Below are 18,099 nucleotides of genomic sequence, written 5' to 3'. Positions count from 1 at the left end.
TGTCCTGGTGCATGGGGTTATTCCTCCCTAGCTGCAAGACCCTGCACTTGCCCACGTTGAACTTCATGAGGTTCCTCTACCCCCAACTCTCCAGGCTGTCCAGGTCTCTCTTAAAGCCTGCTCAGACCTCTGGGCTATCAGCCATTCCTCCCACTTTTCTATCCGCAGAAAACTTGCTGTGGGTGCACTCTGCCCCTTCAGGTCACTGATTAACAAACTGAACAGGTTTTGACTGACTCCTGATACCAATAGTTGCAGGTCTCCAACCAGGCTCTGCCCCACTGATCACAACCCTAAAGCCTAAACCCCAAACCCAGCTGCTCTTCCTCATCTCTGCAGAATCCTGGAGACAGTCTTAGAGAACAGAAGACCCACCCATTTGGAATTCTGTCAGAAATGTGACTTTCCAAGTCACTGCCAAAGGAAGGACTTCTTTGGGTTGCTCATTTAAGTCTGTGGCACCTCATTCATGATGCTGTGGAGCCCACCTCTGCGTCTTGGGGCCTCGGCCCTTTCTCTCCCATCTCCTGTGTTTCTACCCAAGGTCTTCACCATTCCCCAAGGCCATGGGAAATGTTGGTTTAGGGAGTACATGTGAAGCTCTGACACTTTGTGAAACTGAAGGTGCCATGGAGACTGTCTGGGATGTGGCTTTGTCCCCATGCATACTCCTGCTCACCTGAGGATCCAGGAGATCTCTGGGAAGAGCCAACAGGAGAGTTCAGGTCCCTTGGAGTCAGGTATTTTCAGTCATAGGATCCCTCTATGGACTCCAGTGAATAATGTCACCCACAGAAGTGTGTTTTATGGGAGCTCACAAGGATCCTCAGTGAACGGGGCTCTAGGCCAAAGGACAAAGTGTATTTACCACACGCAAACTAAACAACAGGCATGTGCAGTAGTACTGTTTCAGCTCTCCAAAATATGTCTGCAAGCTTTTATTTACTCCCATTCTAGAGTGGGACATGGTGCGGCCGCGCTGCTGTAGCCGCCCGCAGAGCATCCCCGTCGCTCTGGCTCTCTGCTCGGCGCTGGCCCCGTCTCAGGGCAGCTCTCAGTGCCCCGCGGCTCGGCAGCAGCAAAAGGCTCTGCGCAGGGCTCGCAGCGCTGTCCTGAGCCGCCCCAGCCGTCGCGCGGGAGCCGCAGCGGGCAGGAGGGCGCTGGTGCCTGTGGGGGAAGGAGAGCCGTGGGCGAAGGGCTGCGCAGGGCAGGGCGAGCACCTGCCTGTCCCCCACCCAGGGCTTTCCCGAGGCTCCTGGCCTGGGCATGGCAGCCCCAGGGCGCTGCCTGCTGCCGGCCTCAGCGCCGATCGCTGTCCCAGCACGGGCTCGCCATGCCCAGGAGGGCTCTGCCCTCGGCTCCGTACCTGCCTCTACCTCTGGCGAGTGCCTGAAGGAAGACGGCGGCGTCTCCTGCTCCAGGGGCTCGGGGGCAGCCTGCGTGGGGAGAGCGAGGACACAGAGCCGTGTGGTATGAGCTGGCCATGCTCAGGGTGCTGCTGCCCGGGATGGCCGGGGGAAGGGTTTGGTGCGGGGACTGCTGCGAACGGCTGCGAGTCCCCAGGGGAGGGAGCAGGGGCTGTTCGGCAAGGGGACAAGGTTGTCTTGGGGCTGTAGCAGCAGGGCCGCGGTGCGGGCCCCAACAGGCGGCGGGAGCGGAGGCAGCCGGTGTGTGACCCAAGGGGGCCGGGCGGGCGGGTGTGGAAGGGGCTGCTGCTGGGGCTGCCCCTTCCCTCCTGGCTCCGCGTCTGTGCCCCAGGATGCAGGGGACAGAGGGCATGGCAGCCCTGCGCCTTTGGCTCCTGCAAAGGGAGGGCAGGCGGTTCCCCCTCAGCAAATGGGCCTGAGGGTAAAGGGCTGGGGGTGGCAGCTTCTGACCACACGCAGGGGGACACGTGGCTGGGGGCAGCTCTGCACAGCCCCCCTGCAGCCCCCCAGCACTACTCGCGCGGCTGCTCCCTTTGGGGGTGGCTGCTGACGACAAGCTCCCCGCTCACCTGCTGAGGAGGCCCTCCAGGCAAGGCAGAGCCGTCTGACCTGGCACCTTCAGGCAGCCGTGTTCTGACAGGGGGGCTGTCGCTCCCATCACAAGGGCCCGCGGCCAGGGGAGAGGCCTCTGCCTGCTGCTCTGTGGGAAGTGCTGGAGTGGCAGCTGCATTTTCCACAGTGTCCTGGGGCTCTTTGAGTGCCAGGGGAGCATCGGCCGTTGTACTGCTGGTGTCTGATGGAGCGACCGATGCATTTTCTCCCGCATTCTGCAAGTCTCCAGCCAGAGGAAATGCTGCTGCCTCGGCTCCGTGGGGCAGTGCTGGGGTGAGAGGCGAGCTCTGCAGGTCACCGGCTGCCTCCCTGGCAGCGTCTCGTTCCTGGATGCTGTTGGAGCCAGACAGCTCCGTGTGGCACATTGGAGGGTCTGCCAAAAGGCTCCTGAGGCTTGGTGTGACCCAGTGCATGCACACGGGGTTGTTCCTCTCCGTCTGGTCCCATTGCAACAGCTCTTCCTCAGCCTCCTCTTCCTCATCGCTCCACTCCACTCGCTCATGCTGCTGTGCTCCCACCTCATGATGGCCCTTGGGGGCATGGGCGCACAGCCGCTCCAGCACCTCCCACTTGGACCTCGCGTCCTTGAGGAGCTCCACTCGCGTCAGCTCCGGTTGCCACAGGTTGTGGAAGGAGTTTCTGGCGCACAGCTGAAGGGAGAGAGGGGGACTGGTGAGGGGAGCTGGTTTTCCGCCAGCAAATGCCCCCATGGCCATGCCAGCCCCAGGACAATGTGGCTGTTGCATCAGGGCACAGTGGCTGGCCTCAGCACAGGGAGTGTTTCCAGGTGCCCCAGCCCATGCCTTGCACTCACCTCCTTGGGTCGAACATTGAGGCATCCTGACACTGTTAGGGAGAAACGTTTCCCCTTGGCCTCCAGTTCCTGGCCCTCGCTCTCCTTTGGGCTCAGCTCCTTCCTTTCGAGGCTGGCCTCTCGCAGCTGTGCCAAACTCTGTCCAGTGCGTGCCAGGCAGCTCCTCTCGAGCTCCTCCAGGGGCTCTGTTGTGACTGAGAGCACGGACAGGTACTTTGCAGGGTTGTCTCTATGTATGCGCTGCGGCGCGTCTCGAAGGCAGCAGAGGATTCCCAACGGCTGCTGTTTTGAGGCCCGCCATGCAGGTTGCCCTCGCAGTGGCACCGGCCCATAGCCACTGCCCCAGGAACTTTGTGTACCGGCCGCCAGGACCTTCCTTTCTCCACGGCAGGCACTGCTCTCACCACGCTCTGCGCTCTCCCTCTGGGCTGCGCTTGCCAGTGCTGCTCGTGCCATGGTGTGCGCCAGTGTCCTCTGCAGCACTGCTCCCCTCAGCTCCCGGCCATGGGCCGCACTTGTGTCCTCAGAAGGCCTCAAGGCTGCAGACACGAGTGCCAGCAGTGCGTCCAGCCATGCTGCGGCAGGGGATACACAGCTGTGCGGGGCAGGGCTGTGTCTCTCAGCGCTCATTTCTGTGCAGACCTCTGCGAGAATGTTGTCAGCCAGGGCAGCGGGCTGAGGCTGGGAAGCTGATGTGGACTCCAATGAGGCCATTGCCTGTTGGGAGCTGACAGCCATGGCTCTGGCAGAGCTGGCTGGTCCCTCTGCAATGTGGGGGCTGCTCATCTTTGGATCTTTCAACGCCTCTGAAACCCCTCTAGCCATTGTCTCCCAGCATAGGAGCTGCTCGAGGCCAGAGGAGGATGTTCCTCCTTGGACATTCTCAGAGGTGGCCACTTGCCATTCAGGAGGCTGCAGGTTTCCAGCATGGGCCACTGATACCTTACTTAAGGGCTGAGGCAGAACCTGTGTTCCCAGCACAGAGGAGGAGTGTCCTGGGAGCTGCTGGCTTTTCATAGGAAGAGTTTTCTTCCTGACACCATCTTCTGGCACCATCCTTGTTTTTCCCAGCACAGAAGACCCAAGTCTGGCCTCAAGCAAGCAGTGGTCATGCTCTGGAACTGCCCGGTGGGGAACACCAGCATCTCGCTTGGCTTTTTGAAGGGCAGGCAAATCAAGAGACATGGACTCTTCCAGTCTCTTCCCGCACTCCAGAGACATCACAGCACCCCCAACAGCCCCTGAGGTTTCCCGGGCAGCAGTTTCCCTGCAAGTTATTGCCACTGTCTCTAATCCCTCCCTCACCATGTCCACCAGTCTCCTGGCCACATCTTCCGTATCGATGGCATTGGTCTTGCACCTGGCAGAAGCTCTGCAAGGCTTTTCTGGAGCAGGCAGCTTCTTTTTCCCTGTAGATCCTGGCATTTTGAGTGCAGGAGCCTCCAGGCCTCCATGTGCCTGGCTGGCTGCCCTGGCAGTGCGCGGTGGTTTGGGAGGCAGATGTGGCACCTCCGCTCTTAGCCCAGCTCTGCTGGGCAGGGTCTCCCTGAGCATCACAGGAGTCTTCTTGAGAAGGGCAGTGGAGGGATGAACAGCTTGCAGGGTGGAAAGAACATCATTGACAGTGTCCTCTGCCATCTGCAATGAAAGCGCACAGGAGAATTCCCGATGGCCTTTGCTCCACCCTCCAGCCTTCCACATGGAACCTTCCTGTGGCCCTTCATGCCCTCCGTGACTGCAATGCTCTCCCACGCGCACAGGTGGCTGCCAGCCTGTTGCCAAAGGCTGGGAGAGGCCTTTGGAGAGGGCTCGTCACTGTGGGGCAGGCACAAGATGGGCACATGGAGCAGCACCATGACCCAGCGTGAAGCTTGGCCTTGCAGAGTGCCGTGCAGAGCACGCGCTGCTGCTGCTCTTCCCTCCACTTCCCGCCTGCTTCCCGGCAGCTCCGCGCAGTCAGACAGGGCCTTTGCCGGCCTCACTGCTCAGCTCTGTACCTTTGCGATGACCTGATCAGCATCTTCAAAACCCTTGGTGTCAGAAAGCAAAGGCCGCCTGTCCTTTTGTGGGGACGAAGTCAGGGTCCGCCTGCGTCGCCTCGCTGCGTGCGGCTCCCGCTTGCCCACCTGCAGGGAGAAGGAGGCACATGATGGAGAGGGTTGTGTTGCTACAAGCAGCCCCTGCGTCATGGGAAGCCCCATGTCAAAGGGAAGCTCATGGTCGAGCACAGCCCAGCTACACGTGGTCCAAAGAGGCTCTCTGATCCTTCGCACAAGGCTCCCAGGATCCATATGGGCTTTGGAGCATCCCAGTCATGCTTTGTGTTCGAGAAAATCCCCACAGCCAGGAAGAAGCAGCCCCTGGCCAGAGGAGGTGAGGCCTGGCTGGCTTGGCCCCTCATGCTTGTGCTTTCCATGCAGCTCCCATCCCTGCTGTCAGCCTCCCCCTCCAGCCCCAGCACTCACCTTCCTTGTGCACTTGCGCCTGGCAGGACGCCCATTGCTGGGCTGGGAGCAGGCGTTCGCCTGCCTCTCCTTCTCCATCTCCAGGGCACTCGCTGCACCTGGGGACTTGCTGCTCTGGGGACCAACGCGAGCTGCTCCTTCTGCTGGAGCTGTTCTCCTCAGAGTGCGACCCCGAGGGTGGTGCTCTGGCCCAACACAGCCTTGGTTGCCATGGGCACTGCCCCATCACAATGGCCTTGAGGACATGACGCCACCCCCATCACAAAGCCCTGGCCGTTCCATAGAGGCTCCCAGGGGTATGTCCTGGTGGTGGCCAAGGGCACCCAAATCTCATCTAAGTGCCTTAGTGGTCAGCAAGGGGAGGCCTTTTGGGTCCCTGTGCCATCGTTTGGCCATCCTCACGGATTTTTATTTGGGAGAGCACGGCCAGCGGGGCCACATGCGTGTTCTACCGCTCTTTTTGGCACAGTGGACACCATGCCTCTATACTGGATCCCACTTGGGCTCTCCAGTTCTGCAAGGAAACAAGCAAACGGGAGGGAGTTCAGCACAGGGACAACAAGTTGGTCAGGGGCTGGAGCATGGGGCAGGTAAGGAGAGGCTGGAAGAGGGATGTTTTTTCAGCCTAGACCAGAGAAGGCCAGGAGAGATCTTCATGCTGTGCACAAATACCTTGTGGAGAGCACAGAGCAGCAGGATTTTCTTGGAAGGCCACATTAATTGCATGGGAGGCAGCCGGGAAAAGATGGACAATGGAAAATCTGCAGCGTATGAAGGATTCACAGACTTTGGTGTTGTGAAACCATACCTTAACTTAAACGCAACTTATAGAGCTCCTGACCCCAGAGACAGCCCCCATCCTGCCTGGCAGCACGTGGAGCCCAGAAACCCAACAAACCAATCAACCAGATGATCATGCGCTGGTCATGCACGAGGCCGTCCAAGGAGCTTCTTGATCATGCGCTGGCCATGGGGCTGCAGCTCCCGCCTTTCCTGCTCAGCCCCCCACCTGCCCACAAGACATTCTTTGCTACTGACCTTAGGTTGACCTCCACATCTCCCTCTTCCTTATTTAGTTTTTATTTGAGCAGTCATCACTTGATTGATTGATCAATCAATTAACCATTGTACACATGATAACAGACAAGGTAGACAATTAACAACAAGCAAAATACAATTAACTCAATAATCAAAAACTTAACAATTTGCATTTTCCAAGCCCAAACTGTCTTAACCAAGAAAATACTCCTATTAAACATGTTTGAAAGGGATTGTCTGGTGTTGACATGGCTAACGTTACCCATACGTTTCTTGGCTGTTTGGGACAAAGGCTGCACAGCTGCTGAGGAAAGCCAGGGTTGTACACATTGCAAAGGGACCCATCTTAGTTTCCCATCTGTCAAAACACAAGCACAACCCCTTCCCCAAGTTACTAAGTCTTTTGGACCTTCCCACTTCCCTGTAACTAGATCTTTTATGGTAACTTGGGATCTTGGCTGTAAATTTTCTGACCGTTGGCCAAAGTGTTGAGTAACTCACCTGCTCATCTGCTCACCTGCTATGTTACGATTTAAAAACTTAAACACATATAAAGCTTTATCCAATCTTTCTTGGAGGCCATCTCTCTGAGCTCCCCCTCTCTGTTTAATGAACATATTTTTTAGGGTCTGGTGCGAGTGTTCAATAACTGCCTGCCCAGTAGGAGAATGAGGAATATCGAAGATATGTTGAACGCCCCATTGTTTAAGGAAGTCTTTGGTTCGCAGGGCCATTGTCTGTTTTTATCATTTTTGAAACACGCATGCAACACCAAACACTGAAACACCAAACCATGAAACACCAAACACTGCAAAACATCTTAACCAGTGCTTACACACATCCCGACTTTTCTCCCCAGTATGTGACCATGCATGAGTAAGAAAGTAGGGATTGGCTCAGCGATTTAACAAAGTCCATGAGTTTCACAATCGGGCCATCAGCAAATCAGCAATCAGCAATTGGGCCATCTCAAACCATAGCTCCATCCAAGCGCTTCAACAGGCCTTCGACATTTAAGGAATCTGTTCCAACATTAAGATTTAGAGTTGTGAATTTTTAAAAAGCCATGGTTGCAGCTACCAGTCCACCAGCTGTGTGGAGCCTGGTACTTGGCTTGAACCACAGTTTGCCACTCTACGTCCGCCGACATTTTCCAGGCAATGGCAGCCTTTATAGTTCACCCTGATCCATCTGTGAAGACAGTAATACCTGAAAGGGGAGTTTGCTGCCAAAGAGACCTTGCTAATAAGGGAATGTTAGGAAGTTCTGACCACAACATATGCAGGGGATAGTGAATGTTCATCTGTCCTGCAAAGTCTGCTAAAGCCACCTGCATGGGTAAATGTTCTGCTAATAACCATTGCAAATTTTCCTTTGTTGCAGGAAGATAAATGAATCTTGGATTGCTGCTGTTTAATATTCTTAAGCGCATTGTTGCTTTCGGAATTAACTGTGTATATTCTTCTGTTGCGTTGATAATTTCTTTTTGACTGTCCATGAGGTAAAAAGATCCATTCCAGCACTCCAAGTGGATCTGTCAATGATCCATACAGCAGGTGAATAAGCGAGCTGGAGCTGGCTTGCCTCCGCCTCTTGGCCTTTGGGGCAGTTTTTCTTGAGATGGCCATTCTCTCCACATTGAAAACACTTCCCTGCCTCTCCCTTTTAAGGCGAGATTTGTTTTTTCTCAGTGAAATGCACCGCCGACGCATACATGACCGGCATAGCTGTTAATATTTCTAAGTTCCCCCGCTGAACTGCCTCTCTGCTAAACATTTCCAGTGATTCGACCCTTGATCCCCTTTTGTAGTCTCGTTATGTGGGTCTGGGGCTGTAAATCATGTTCCTTCTCCGGGTCCCTGGGGCCTGGGTCGAACAGATGGTCGCACGGAGGATCAGCCGCCCCAACGTACGGTGGTGCTGACGCTGCTGCTGCATGTGGCTGATGATTGCTTCTGTCCCCCTGAAGATCCCAGGCCATTTTCAAGGTGACCATGATCTGCCACCAGATGCTCACATGTTTTACTGTGGCTGTATCACCATCCACCATCACCTCCTTAAGGCGCTTTCCGAGTTCTTCCTACACGTGTCGCTGGAGTGTGCCTTCCTTCGGGAAAGTAGGTACCTTCTCCCGAATCCACTCTAGTAGAGTGACTAAATCCTTCCTGGAAACCTGCCGGTTCTCTTCGTGCACCATGTGCTGCTGCGCATCCAGGCTGCGTTTCTGCCCTTGAGACGTTCTGCCTCCCGTGATTCCCAGGCTGCTGTCCTCTAATTAGGCGATGGGTGCACACCGGAGTTCTTCCTGCTCCGTTCCTGGTTCGGCTGGGCTATGCTGCCGGGTTCGGGCTTTGTGAGCTTCCCCTGTGTTCTTGCCCCAGCTTCGGGTGCCATTTGCAGTGTCTGAATCAATCATGGTCTTCGGTGTTGTGAAACCAAAGACCTTTATTTAAACACAATTTATAGAGCTTCTGACCCCGGAGACAGCCCCCACCCTGCCTGGCAGCACGTTAAGCCCCAAACCCAACCGACCCATCAACCAGATGATCACGCGCTGATCACACGTGAGGCTGTCCAGCGAGTTCCTTGATCATGTGCTGGCCAGGTGGCTGCAGCTCCCGCCTCTCCTGCTCAGCCCCGCATCTGCTGAGGGGACATTCTTTGCTACTGACCTTAGGCTGACCTCCACAGGTGGTGACTTGTGTCTGGGGCCAGGGCACTGCTCTTTCCTAGACCCTTTCCTGGGAAAGCCCTGCAGGAGCAAGCACACCGTGGAGAACAACCTTGCCCATGTCCCTGGGACCAATGACAGGGTCCCTTCTGTGTGAGAACGTGACATGTCAGCAGCAGGGCCATGGTTGCCCTTCGTACTCGGAGGTCCTTTCTGCCTGAGTAGCTGATAGCCCCAGACTTGTGACTGAGGACACTTATTGCTCTGGATGGGCCAGAGGGGGCTCTTAGCTGCCACAGGCTGTTGTGATGTCACCTCAGTGCCTGGTGGTGACAAGGCAGAAAAGGCCCATGGTTTGGTTGTTGGTTGTGTTGGCCTTTCTGCCTCAGGACCTGGTAGGCCAGCAACAGGCCCATGGCCTGAATGTTTGTTAGTGAGGTCACTGCTGTGCCAGTCCCTGATAGGCCAGCAGCAGGGACATGGCCTGGATATTAATAGTGAGGTCACTGCTGTGCCTGATCCTGATAGGCCAAAAGCAGGGATATGGCTCTGATGGTGACAGTGAGGTCACATCCTTCACTGTAGACCCGATGCTATCAGGAAGCTCTGGGTTGCTTAGGTTTCTTGTGATGTCACCTCTGTCCCTGCTGCTGATAGGCCAGAGCCAGCTGAAGGTTCCAGGGCACATTGTGAGGTCCCTGCTGCCGCCGTGCCGGATTGGCCAGCAGCAGAACCAGCCCCAGCCAAGGGCCTATGAGGTCCCCTCAGTGTGAGCAGCTGATCAGAGGACAGGGCTGTGACATGGACTGTGCGGACGTGTCTGTCTGTGCAGAGGACAGGCTGGAAACGCGCTGGCTGTGCAGGGCTGTCCCCAGAGCAAGTCCTGGAGATGGGGAAGGAGCAGCAGGTGAATGGCTGCTCCTCATCCATGGATGGGATCCATGGAGTGCAGGAGTGCACGAGGGAGGTGAGCAGTGGGGTTGGAGGGAGAGGCGGGCGGCAGGGATGGGACCTGCACGGAGAGCATGAGGATGGTAGGAAAGGAGAGCTGGGCCAAGACAGCCTGGCAGGAGGTTCTCCAGTGAGGGGACATGTATTCCTGGCCATGGGCACTTCCTCTCACACAAAGCAGCCCAACGGGCACTCTCTCCTGTGCCTGACACTGGTTCAGGAAGAACAAGGTGCCACTGAAGATGTCTATGGGCCTTGACAGCCTTTGATGCAGCCACCCAGAGGTCCTCATTAGCCCATTGCCTGTTCATACCATATGGTGGGATGAAGAGGAGTTCAGGGGAGGAGAGCTAGAAGGGTTTGAGAGTGCAGGGCCTGGAGCAGAGACGTGGCGGGGCCGAGGTGCCTCCCATTTATGCAGCACCCCGGATGTAGACGGGATGGGCTTTCCCTACAGCCAGTGCTGGAATGTCTTTGTTTGGGTACAGGATGGAAACGCAGGATGCCCTGGGGCACTTGCCCAGCAATCACTCCAAGGGACGTGGTTTTCCTGTAGGTGACCTGCTGTATCTGCTAGAGACATGAGGTTGTGCTGGACACGCCTGGCATCAGACAAGGCCCTGCCAGCACTTTTCTGTGACATCAAATCAGGACTCTGCATTGAATTACAAGAGCTGTTGGTTAATCCTGCAATCTTCCCATACCTCAGCTTCATGGGGAGTGTCGCTTTTGTCGAAGTTGGCATCTGGGGTCATTTCAGATGGCCAAGACGGCCAATTCCCCAACTCATGCTCTAGGATCATGCAGGTCTCCTAGTAGCTCCATCAGAGCAAGCGGGCACTGACACACGCCTTGCACCTCCTTAGTCTCTTCTGCTCTCACCAGGTGTTTCTGTGGGAACTGCTGACTCTAACCCTGCATCTCCAGTGACTGTGGTGGAGCTTTGACAAGGACCTCGTGGGCAGATCTCTGTGCTCTGCTCACTTCAGTTTTGGCAAGGGGAATCCCACCATTGCTGTATTTGTGGAGTTTAGAGGAGGGATCCGAATACAACTTCAGATCCAGGCCTAGACAGGTACTGCCCAGATTGATATTTCTGAATCAGCACCTGGACCATGTGTCAATTAACTCCTATTTGTCCACTCCTCGGTCTCCTGTCTAGTTAAAGGATGTGAAATGAGGCTTCCAGAGTGGGGTATTTCCAACTTTCATAGATAGTCATCCTTTGATGCAATAAATTGCCATGTTGAAATAATGTCTCTCCAATCATTAGCAAAGGACAACAGGTGATTATTTTAGTTTATTGAAGTGAACTTTTCCCTGGAGGAGGGAGCACAAGGGACAGAGAAATTGGTGAGTTCAGCTGGGCCTCTGCTCCTGAGCGGGGCCAGGCTCCTGGGACGGAGGCAGCTCGTGGCAGCCTGGCAGCACTGCCCAGAGACAGCCGAGTGCAGGAGCAGCTCCTGTGCCAAGAGCAGCAGGGCTGCGGGCACTGCCTGCTGCTGCGGACAGGGGAGGAGAGAAGGCAGCGAGAGGGGAACGGCAGTGTGGAGTGGGAGCACAGAGCAGAGCTCGCTGTGGAAGAAGTCCTCACAAAGCCTTCCATGGTAAGTCTCTGGCTGCAGGGCATAGCAAGAGGAGGAGATGATTCCAAGCAGGGATTCCTTGATGCACCTTGGCAGGGCAGGGCATGCTGCTCCTTTCTTCCAGAGACAGCTGCAGGGATGTGAAGCTGGGTATGAACACGGGTCCACCCAGGTTGCTTAGTCAGAGCAGCATCTCTGTGCCCCAGGAGGCACCCAGGGCAGTGATTCTGCTGCCTGCAAGGGTCAGTGCTGCACAGAGAAGCTCTGAGTGACAGGGTTCCCCCCAGCCGGGCAGGATCATCCTCCTGTTGAGAGAGTGCTGTCTGGGTGAAGGCTGCTCACTGCTCTAGTTCATTCACAGGATGTGTCTGAGGGGTCTTTCCAAGAGGAAGGTCAAGAGAAGGGCTATTTCCAAGGGCAGGAGCTTTTCACCTGCTGGTTGCACTTTCAATTTTCACCCTAATTGCAGCAGGGAGAAAATCTGTTCTGTCAAGGACCTGGGACTCCCATCCTTCACTCTCAGAGATCAATAGGTCTGTGAGAATGCTCGCAGAACCCCTTCAACCCATCTTAGCCTGCAGCCAGCATCAGCATCACCTTTGTGGAATTTGTTTTACTTGCTCCTTACAAACTGCCTGCACAGAGATGCCCTTGGACAGTGCTCTGTTCCCAGAGGTTTTTGCAGAATAGAACTGAGTACACAAAAGGTGTCATATGATCTATGACCATAGACTCCAAAAAAATGTTGGGACAGAGAAAGATGCCAGCAGGGACTGCTATGGGCAGCAGAGATGGACAGGGAAGGAGAGGGAAGTGTCCATCACGATGGGAGGATGGATTTGGGGAAGTCATGGTCAGTCCCTCCATTGCAGAAACCTTCCTCTGAGCAGGCCCTGCCAAGTCTCCTCTGCCACTCAGCAGCCTCTCTGCCCCAACAGCCTTGGGGTCTGGGCCATGAATCCTGCCCTTTGTGTCCAGACCTCTGGCAGAGGACAGGGACATCCCTCCTGCTATGGACATTTTTCCTGCCTGCTGACAGAGGGACTCGACTGCCTTGCCTGCAATGTCACCATCTGGCAGGTGACATGTCCTGCTGGGTGAGGTGAAGGTGTTCCTGAGTGCCCCTCTGCCTCTGTCTCCTTGCCTGCATTGGCATTAGGGTCATGGTGTTGTTGCTCCTTCTTGCCCCTCCTCTCCATGCTGCCCTTGTTCTTCTCTTGGGCTCCCTGGCGTTGGTGGGTTTTCAGTGCTAGTTCAGACACCTGCCCTGCAAGTTGTGGAAGAGAGGAATATGCGTGGGAGTGAGATGTCCCCAGCCCCCCTCTAACTTGTGCAGCTCCAGGAAATGCCATCCATGGGGTTAGGGATGGAGCTGACTCTCCCTTATGCAGAGCCCATCTTCAGTGCACCTTCAGCTGACCATTTCTCTGTCATATTCTGAGGTGGTGTAGATGCTGAAAATCCCTTCTACATGCCACAAGGAATTCACCTGAAAAATTGTGAATCTCAGAGCTCCCTGTTGTCCCCTTCCCAATACTGCAGAGCAGGACAGATGTCCATGAAGCCCACAGGAGGATGTTCCTGCTCCTCACACAACACATTCAGTCACCCCAAACTGGAGGTCAAGCAAGGAGCTGCACAAAGATCCCCTCAGTAAAGAGATGCAATTTGGGAGGTGTATTAGAACTGGAATATTGGCTTTTTTACTGGAAAAAACCTTTGTAACATCAATATCTTTTCTTCTTTGAACAGTCCACAAAGCCTGGAGACAGAAAAATGTCCAACAGCAGCTCCTTCAATGAGTTCCTGCTCCTGCCATTTGCAAACAGGCGGGAGCTGCAGCTATTGCACCTCTCGCTCTTCCTGAGCATCTACTTGGCTGCCCTCCTGGCCAACGGCCTCATCATCACAGCCATAGTCTGTGACCACCACCTCCACACCCCCATGTACTTCTTCCTCCTCAACCTCTCCATCCTTGACCTTGGCTCCATCTCCACCATTGTCCCCAAATCCATGCACAATTCTCTGTGGGACACCATGGCCATTTCCCACTTAGGATGTGCTGCACAGGTCTTTCTGTTTGCCTTTTTCATGTCAGCAGAGTATTCTCTCCTCACAGTCATGTCCTATGACCGCTACGTTGCCATCTGCAGACCCCTGCACTATGGAACTCTCCTGGGCAGCAGAGCTTGTGTCAAAATGGCAACAGCTGCCTGGGCCAGTGGCTTTCTCTATGCTCTCCTGCACACTGAGAACACATTTTCCATTCCGCTCTGCCAAGGCAATGTGGTGGAGCAGTTCTTCTGTGAGATCCCCCAGATCCTCAAGCTCTCCTGCTCAGACTCCTACCTCAGGGAAGCTGGGCTTCTTGTGGTTAGTGTCTGTTTAGCCTTTGGGTGTTTCACTTTCATTGTGGTGTCCTACGTGCAGATCTTCAGAGCTGTGCTGAGGATCCCGTCAGAGCAGGGCCGGCACAAAGCCTTTTCCATGTGCCTCCCGCACCTGGCCGTGGTCTCTCTCTTTGTCAGCACTGCATTTTTTGCCTACCTGAAGCCCCCCTCCATTTCCTCGCCATCTCTGGATCTGGTGCTGGCTGTTCTGTACTCGGTGGTGCCTCCAGCACTGAACCCCCTCATCTACAGCATGAGGAATAAGGAGCTCAAGGATGCCTTGAGGAAAGTGATTTCATGGACGTTTTTCAGCAGTGGTAAGATTGCCATTTCTCTCCATAATTACTCTTTCTGTATCTCAACCAGATTGAGCACTGTTTCTTCATGTTATTTTTATTGTGGCTTTCATTAGTAGTAATAATGGTTACCATGTTGTTACACAAATGGTTGGTTTCATGGTATTTATTCTGAGACTGCTCTGTCTCACCTAGTCCATTAAATTGTGTCGAATGCTGGATCAGCACAGGCTACCTCACTGACTCCTATGTAATAGAAAAGGTTCTGCCCAGTGCACTGCCTGAAGGCTTGACTTCCTTCAAAGCTGGTGTCAATAATAAGCCCAAGATACCGCACACCAGAAGGGCCTTCTGAGATGCTTGCTCCATGGGTTCAGCATCAAAAACTCATCATCTTGCAATGATCTCTACAGAGATCAAGGGGTGGATTTGGGAAGCACTTATCAGTGTCCAGGTATAGTGTAGAGGTTGAATGGTGCTGCATTTACATGGCCAGAGCTGTGCCACATATTAAAGCACAGTGTCAGATTCCTGTCTTCTGGAAGGGAAGCTGGAGATGCCAGGAGAGCAGGGAGTGGAGCCTCACAAGGGGAGAGGTCCTCCAAGGTGGAGGCACCTAACGGTAACACATTAAACCCAGGTATTTGGGGGCAAGGCAGACCTCAGGATCTAGAGGTGCACCTGGACACAGCCAGTACCCTCAGAAATGTCCGTAGTTCCTCCCAGCACCTGACACATCCGTAGACTCTTGCGGGGAATCAAGGCCACAAACCCCCTTTGGTTGAGTCTGCTTCCCTCCCTGAGCAGAACAGCAACCGTGGAGGCACCTCCTGATCCCTGTGTGCTCAACTGCCCATTTGCTCCGGGAAGCAGCACCGTGAGCTCAGGGTCTTGTGGGGAGAACAGGGGAGGGAATGGTGGGAACAGGCAACAGAATCAGAGGAGGGATTGTCTGAAATGACAAGGAAGTGGAACTGAATGTGAAGGGGTCTTGGAGAGAAAAATGCTGACATTGACTACAAGACAATACTGGTGCACTACAGCAAGCTCCAAGACAATCATAGAATCATAGAATCATAGAATGCTTAAGGTTGGAAGGGACCTCTAGAGGTCATTTAGTCCAAACCCCTGCACATGCGGGGTCACCTAGAGCACGTGGCACAGGGCTGCGTCCAAGCGGGTTTGAAGATCTCCAGAGGAGACTCCACAACCTCTCTGGGCAGCCTGTTCCAGTGCTCTGTCACCCTCACTGTTAAAAAATTTTTCCCTAAGTTCCTGTGGAACTTTTGGTACTTCAGTTTGTGGCCATTACCTCTAGTTCTGTTGGTGGCCACCACTGAAAAGAGGCCAGCACCATCCTCCTCACTGCCTCCCTTGAGGTACTTCTAGACACTGCTCAGGTCCCCCCTCAGCCTTCTCTTCTCCAGGCTGAACAGGCCCAGCTCCCTCAGTCTCTCCTCACAGGGCAGATGTTCCAGGCCCCTCATCATCCTTGTGGCCCTGCGCTGGACTCTCTCCAGCAGCTCCACATCCCTCTTATACTGTGGGCCCAGAACTGGACACAATACTCCAGATGTGGCCTCACCAGGGCTGAGTGGAGGCACTGTTGACCTCCGTGTCCCGTCTCTGGGAAGATCCGTGAATCCAAGCGAGCACTCCAAGTCTATCCATGCCCAGATCCAGACCTTACAGGATCTGACTCATCAAGTGAGAGTTGCTGGTGACCAGAATCCATTCGGACAGTGGAAGTGGGGTTGGCCATGGCTAGCGAAACTGCTATTAGGGCTATTATTTCTATTTGTTGTATTTCTCTGTGTTAGGTACTGTATCCCTTGTGTAATGATGCTGACACAAGGTCACTGCTATGAAAATGTTATCTCTTCGGGTGCTTCGCTACAGTAGATTGAGCTCTCCAGATCACAGGGTGGCATGTATAGGAAATTTTTATGATCATTTATGATCTATAAGGTCATAATAGCATTCTGGAAACAGAATCCGGACCTGGAGAAAGAAGATGTTTTCCCACCTGGGTGGAACAATAAGGGACACGGAGGCAGCTGCTCAGCCACGTAAACAGCCGACTCCCTCTAAAAGCAGCTGAATCACGGAATCATGGAATGCTGAATGTTGGAAGGGACCTCTAGGGATCATCTAGTCCAACCCCCTGCACATGCAGGGTCACCTAGAGCACGTGGCACAGGACTGCGTCCAAGCGGGTTTGAAGATCTCCAGCACCCAGCGGGACTTGGAGATGTCCCAGTGTCTCTGAGTGACCTGCGTGGGCCTGAGAGTTCTCGCAGGGACCTACAAGAGAGCAGAGCCCCTTGGAGCTGCAGAGGGAGGCTGGGGACAGGGGACCACGGCACCTGGAATGGCACCAGCTGTGCAGGACTCTGGGACTGCATTCCACCCACTTCTGAAAACCACTTCCCTTTTCAAGAACAAATGATCATGCCCAAGTCTAGTGTACTAAAACACAACGAATAAAGGTGGAAAGTATAACAAATGATTTTTTTGTTTTAATTCTTTCTCTTAATTTCTTTCTAGATTTGTTTTTAAACAAATTTTCTAAACCTTTCTGTTACCATCAGGCCTATACCTGTAAGGTTTCCTTGTCCCACTCAGAGCCCAGCGCTCAGAAAAGCCCCCTGCCCACAGCTGTCCCTGCCACCCCTCACTCCCTGCACAGAGCACGTCGCACTCGGAGGTGTCGTCCTCTCTTGACTGGTGCAGAAAGTTGGGGATCAGCTTCAAGGGAATGCTCTGTTTTGGCAGGGCCAACTTTGCACAAACTAAATCTACCCCAGTTACATCAATGCCCAGGGCCAGGAATAAATGAATCTTCCCCAGAAGAGCTCTCAACTCTTCCCTCATCCCGGCTCCCCTTCGACACCATCCTTGTGCTCTCCATGTTGGTGCCATCCCCTCTGCCTGCCTCTCCCTTCAGCCCCACTGCTCACCTCGCTCCCGCTCTCCTGCAAGCCTGAGAGCCCGTCTGTGGGCTGGGAGCAGGCGTTCACCTGCTGCTCCTTGTCCATGTTCAGGATCCTCTCGTGGGGACCTGACAGTGACACCAAGGGGAGCTGCTCCCTCCTGATGGAGCTGCTGTCCCCAGAGTGGGGAGCCTGGCGTCTTTGTCCCCAGCAAGGGCATGGTCACCATGGGGCCTGTGCCCTCACAGCAACCTTATGGACATGATGCCACTGCCATCACAAAGCCCTGGTGGTTTCCATGAGGACGTTATTCCGATGCCCTGGTGGAGACTACCAAGACCCTATCACGATGCCTTAGTGGGGACTAAGGAGATGCCATCATGATGCCTTGGTGGAGACCATGGACAAAGACATCATCGCAATGTCTTGGTGAAGATCATGGGGACCTCATCATTATTGCTTTTTTGAGATCTATAGCAGAGATCTTCACAAGGCCATAGCTGTTGCTCTGCCCACTAATCCTCATACCAACAATCCTGACTGGCTCTCTTTCCATCCCTAAGCCTAGCTCCCTGCATCCCACTGCTCTCTCACCTGCACCTTTCCCTATCATTTCAGGCCATCACCTTCTCTCTCTTGCTGGAGTCTTCTTCTCCCCTGTCTCACTCCCAATTTAAGGCTCTCCTCACCGGCTTGGCCATCTATTTGATGACCTTCATGTTGGCAGATGGAAAGAGTCTCCTTCCAAATGAAATGTGACACCCGGTAGCTTTGCTGCCTTGCCATGGGCTCAGCTCAGGTCCTCCTCCAAATCCTGTTAAAAAAGAAAAAGTAATTTAAAAAAAAATCTTTGCTCATTGTCCTCTCCATTTTCAGCTTGTAATAAGCTGGTGTGAGTGTACAATAAAGCAATATG

The 18,099-nt window shown here is 54.3% G+C and overlaps 2 protein-coding genes across 2 annotated transcripts; one reads left to right on the top strand and one right to left on the bottom strand.

Annotated features, from left to right (window-relative positions):
• Positions 1-675: 675 nt before the first annotated feature.
• Positions 676-3,309, bottom strand: LOC148593314 (uncharacterized). Its single transcript, XM_088531437.1, has 4 exons — positions 2,854-3,309; positions 1,997-2,689; positions 1,367-1,436; positions 676-698 (listed from the first exon to the last, which is right to left on the bottom strand). The coding sequence occupies exons 1-4, from the start codon at positions 3,307-3,309 to the stop codon at positions 676-678; spliced, it is 1,242 nt and encodes a 413-aa protein (XP_088387563.1).
• Positions 3,310-13,340: 10,031 nt separating this feature from the next.
• Positions 13,341-14,366, top strand: LOC148593313 (olfactory receptor 14A16-like). The gene has a single exon (XM_088531436.1). The coding sequence runs from the start codon at positions 13,341-13,343 to the stop codon at positions 14,364-14,366; it is 1,026 nt and encodes a 341-aa protein (XP_088387562.1).
• Positions 14,367-18,099: the final 3,733 nt, after the last annotated feature.

This window comes from Tinamus guttatus, unplaced genomic scaffold (assembly GCF_059628265.1).
Source record: "Tinamus guttatus ecotype Peru unplaced genomic scaffold, ASM5962826v1 Tinamus_guttatus_pri_ptg000417l, whole genome shotgun sequence".
Lineage (NCBI taxonomy): Eukaryota > Metazoa > Chordata > Aves > Tinamiformes > Tinamidae > Tinamus > Tinamus guttatus.
This window is presented reverse-complemented; position numbering and strand designations above follow the sequence as displayed.